Below are 4,301 nucleotides of genomic sequence, written 5' to 3' on the forward strand. Positions count from 1 at the left end.
ACTTTCACCTAGCATAACATATACGCATAGAATGGCGTGTTTCAACAGGGGGCTGTGACGTCACATGACCTAGATTAATATTCATGTGTTTCTTACAAATTGGGCGCCGGATTTGAAATGGAATACGTTATTGAATGTATTTCTATGTATAAAAACGTTACTGAAGTTATAAAATTTGACTTCAATTGTCCTTTAATGACAGTTGGCTCGATGTAACATTTTTTGCATGAAACCAGGCGATCAGAGATGGCGTGATAGAAGCGACGATAAATCACATGAAGGGCTTCATGCAGTCGAAGGATAACATTGATATCTACTGTACGCGGGAGCCTCAGGCTGCCTTCCACCAGAGAATCAGCTTTTGCCTCGACATTCACAATCATTCAGTGAAGGTATACACTCGGTCTTTGCCCTGTTATTCTTTTTTGTGAAGTCATAATAGTCAAGTTAGGTATCGTAATTCCTACGCATTTCTATTAAAAATGAGTGCCATTTGTATAAATTGTCCGGTATCTCGAGCAATCCTTGGATGAAGTGTGAAGTTGTCAAATCACGTTAGCCGGTGTAGTATGTGATAGTTGCACTAACTTCTGTCTTCTGCAGTACCTTATATTGTGTTTGTGTCATTGTTTCATTTGTTTTTCAGGCAATGCGGTATCCTCCTAAATCTTACAATAAAGATTTGGAATCTGCTGAGGTAAGTCTTTTATGTCTTAACCAGACTAGAGTAAAAGTAAAGTTATAACATTCAGTAATTCATAAGAGCTGAAACCTCTCATGCTCTCTTATGTCTTAACCCGACTAGACTAAAAGTAAAGTTATAACAACATTTAGTAGTTCACAAGAGCTGAAATCTCTCATGCTCTCTTATGTCTTAACCCTGACTAGACTAAAAGTACAAGTGTATTAACAACATTTAGCGGGTTTAGGTTTTTTCAAAAAGCAAGAGCCCTGAAATCTCTCAGTGCTCGTCTTATGTCTTAGACCTGACTAGACTAAAAGTAAGAGTTGATAACAACATTTTAAGTGAGTTCCACAAGAGGCTGAGAATCCTCTTCGATGCTCTGCTTATGTCTTAAGCGCCGACTAGACTAAAACGTAAATTGTATAGACAACATTTAGTAATTCACGAAGAGCTGAAATCTCTCATGCCTCTCCCTTGCTGGTAAAGGTCGAATTTATTAAGAATTAATATATATTTTTAGATAGGAGCGCAGGCAGCGGAGAAACATGGAGGACTTGCGAAGATGCGCGCAAAAAGAACTCGCTAGAAGAGGACGATGAGGCATTTTAAGTACAGGTCTAGTTTAACTATGGCCCATTAATAAAATGTCTTTATATCAGATTGCCTTTACTGATGTGCGCGGGCCCATTTGACGAATTCTGCTCATGTTGTTTGGACGAAATGACCTTTTTGAAGCATCAAACTGACTTCATCCCATGTTTGTTTCGATAAAAATTGAATTGGCAAGTCCTTTGCCATACAGTACTCCTCAAAGGTATGCATATATTCAAATAGTTTACATAATAAATGTACAGTTAAAAGGAGCATTTCTTTGCGTCCGAATACTGAGAAATCGCAGCAGCATTTCCTGTTCATACAGAATAGACAACAACCGTATTTATGAAATCACATAGCCGACTCGCGATCACCCGCCAGAAACATGCAACATTGGCTGATGAATTGTACGTTGAATGCCACCGCAACGTCTCATATTTCTGCTTGTACAACTGAAAAAACTGTCTGCAATAAATTACAAGGGTTGTGTGGATGATAGAGATAGTTGTATATCAGCTGGGTGCTAGAATGATGTATGGGAATATTGCATCTTTTCATTAGGACGGGTGCTGGTTTCTCGATTGTTGTTTATTTTGTATCACTACCTTGTGCGTCTAGATAGACCGTACAAACGTTGTGAATGCATTATGCTAGCCCGCACACTAATCCGACCCGCAGCCAGTGATTTGAAGTGCGTTACGATCGGATGAGATGCTTCTAGTTTTGGCTCGGAGCGCTTAAGTCTGGGCTTCTGGAGGGTCATTTTGCGCCCGGATTCGAATTGAATCGGCGAGCAGATCGCGGTCGGATAGTCGTGCGGCGGCCTTACGACGCGACATCGGATAGTCGTGCGTTAGGCAATCCGACTCCGCTACCGCACCCGGGCGGTGGCTCGGCAACGACACCCCCTCCCCGCAACCAATCACCAGTGGACCAAGTTCGTCCATCCGCCCTACTCCGCATTCGAATGAATGTGCGTGTCGACACCTATGGTAAACACTCCCGACCCTTAAAGTATCACGCTAAAGTCCGGTGGAAAGCCACGAAGTGCCATCGGTTCTGCCGTCAACTTTGCAGTGCGCGCACGTGTGCCGGGTGGCTTCCGATCGATCCGGTCTCGTCCTCCTCGAGCCGAGTCTATAGTGGTGCGGGGGCTTAGTGGCCTGGTGCACAGTGGCAAATCGGAGTAGTGTGCCGGCATAGCATTTAGAATTTCTAATTCTGTGGCTCAAAAGTAGTAAATTGGCTTAAAGAAATTATTGACCTAGAATTACCAGCCATGTCAAGAGTGGTTGAGTGAGAGAGTCAATTTCGAAGAGGCAGAATCGAAATGTCTTGGCTAGAGGAAACGCCGGGTATAGATGGCAAAAACTTAGCTAAAGTGTTGCGAATATAACATTCAACATGTATAATCTTATGATATCTGCTTGACATTCAACATTGCATACAGAATGTACCTTGGACATCTTCGATCACATACGACATTGTATTATTCGTCATTTTTAAACGTCGGCCATCTCGATGAACCTGAAGTGATACCTGACATCAAGTTCCCTGAAAAGATTGGGCAATGTTGATAAAAGTCTGTGCTGATCACAGCAGTGTGAAACCAGATCGTTGCATTTTAGCCATAGCCACCTCGCAACGGGCGTTTTGAAAAGAATTACGCAATGCCCACATTTCAAATGTAGGACCTGAGAAAAAGTCAACATTTCCTAAAATTACTGTTACGATAATGCGAAAACTCGTATCGTCTGGTTGCTATAACAGGTTGATGAAGTGTGGAACGGGTCGGACAAAGTATCATGACAATCATATGATTCGTGAATGTTATATTTTACACAGGTAGCAGTACAGTGTAATATGGATAGAAACATCATTCTTTGCCTCGTTAGCATAGCAATAGCGGCTTCCCACTTCAGTGGCGTAGCTAGGATTTTTTTAGCGGGGTGGCACTGGGGGGCCTTACATTTTCGTGGGGGGGGGGGCACAATATATAACTTTTCTTTGTATTATACTGTTCTAACGGCATTGTTTTTAATTCAATTTTTTTTTTATCAAAGCATTTTTGAAAATTCAGTGTGGGGGGGGCACCTGGGGGGCACCGAAAATTTGTGGACCCCCGTAGCTACGCCCCTGTTTCCATTCCATGGTATTTGAAATGACTGGCCGTTTACCTGACAAATCAACGAAAACCTGTGATTTTTTATTTGAACGTTGTTGACGTTGACGTTTTTTGACGTCAGTACAATACTGTTGCAAAAGGCAGCAAAATTGAAGTATTTAAACAACAATATCAACTGCAAGAATATTAAATAACGACAAAATATAGCTATAATAGAGTCAGGAGTTATAGCTCGAATATTGCGGACATAATTATCCACTATAAAAAATAACCTAACAATATTGAGTTTAATATGAGCTCATTTTACCCTGCATTGCCAGTAACCAACAGTCTCCATATAAGCGCGTGATTTCTGTTTTGTTAGATAACCGAAAAGTACATCCGTATAAATGCGAATAAGTATAATAATATAAATATAAATACAGTGAAATGCGCGTGTTACTGGTATCGCACGAGATTTCGTCGTCATCGCCGTTGTGATGGATTGAGACTAGGAGTTTAAGCGGCTTTATTAAACCTATTGATTCAGTCTAGATGAAACTGGCCGTTGAATCGCGATCCACTACGAGCGTCGCTGCGAGAATTGCGTTTATTTAGTAGGTAGAGAGTCGTAGAGTATTGAGTAGGTAGAGTAGTAGTAGTATCGAGGTAGGGCTCGATCTTATGGGTACACATTGAGTACACGTCCAGTGAGCGTATTATATAAGATTACATTAGAATCATAATGATAAAAAATATGATATAAAATGAAGATAGGTAGACAATGATTGTATATGAATGCCTATGCAGCGCCTAATATGAACGGTTAACAGGGGGCATGAAAACAAGGTCCTATAAGTTGAAGATTGTTTTATAGATGATAGAAACAGTATGCATGTATATATATATATATATATA

General features: G+C 40.9%; 1 protein-coding gene across 1 annotated transcript in view; it reads left to right on the top strand.

The window, feature by feature from the left end:
* Positions 1-1,284, top strand: part of LOC106819951 (26S proteasome non-ATPase regulatory subunit 3-like) — a gene marked incomplete at its 5' end in the record, with an annotated part of 3,159 nt that extends 1,875 nt beyond the window's left edge. Inside the window, 3 exons of the mRNA XM_014824515.1 lie at positions 237-392; positions 647-697; positions 1,210-1,284. Coding sequence (XP_014680001.1) covers positions 237-392; positions 647-697; positions 1,210-1,284 — 282 coding nt within the window. The remainder of the gene's footprint in view (positions 1-236; positions 393-646; positions 698-1,209) is intronic.
* Between the last annotated feature and the right edge of the window lie 3,017 nt (positions 1,285-4,301).

This window comes from Priapulus caudatus, unplaced genomic scaffold (assembly GCF_000485595.1).
Source record: "Priapulus caudatus unplaced genomic scaffold, Priapulus_caudatus-5.0.1 Scaffold5299, whole genome shotgun sequence".
NCBI lineage: Eukaryota > Metazoa > Priapulida > Priapulimorpha > Priapulimorphida > Priapulidae > Priapulus > Priapulus caudatus.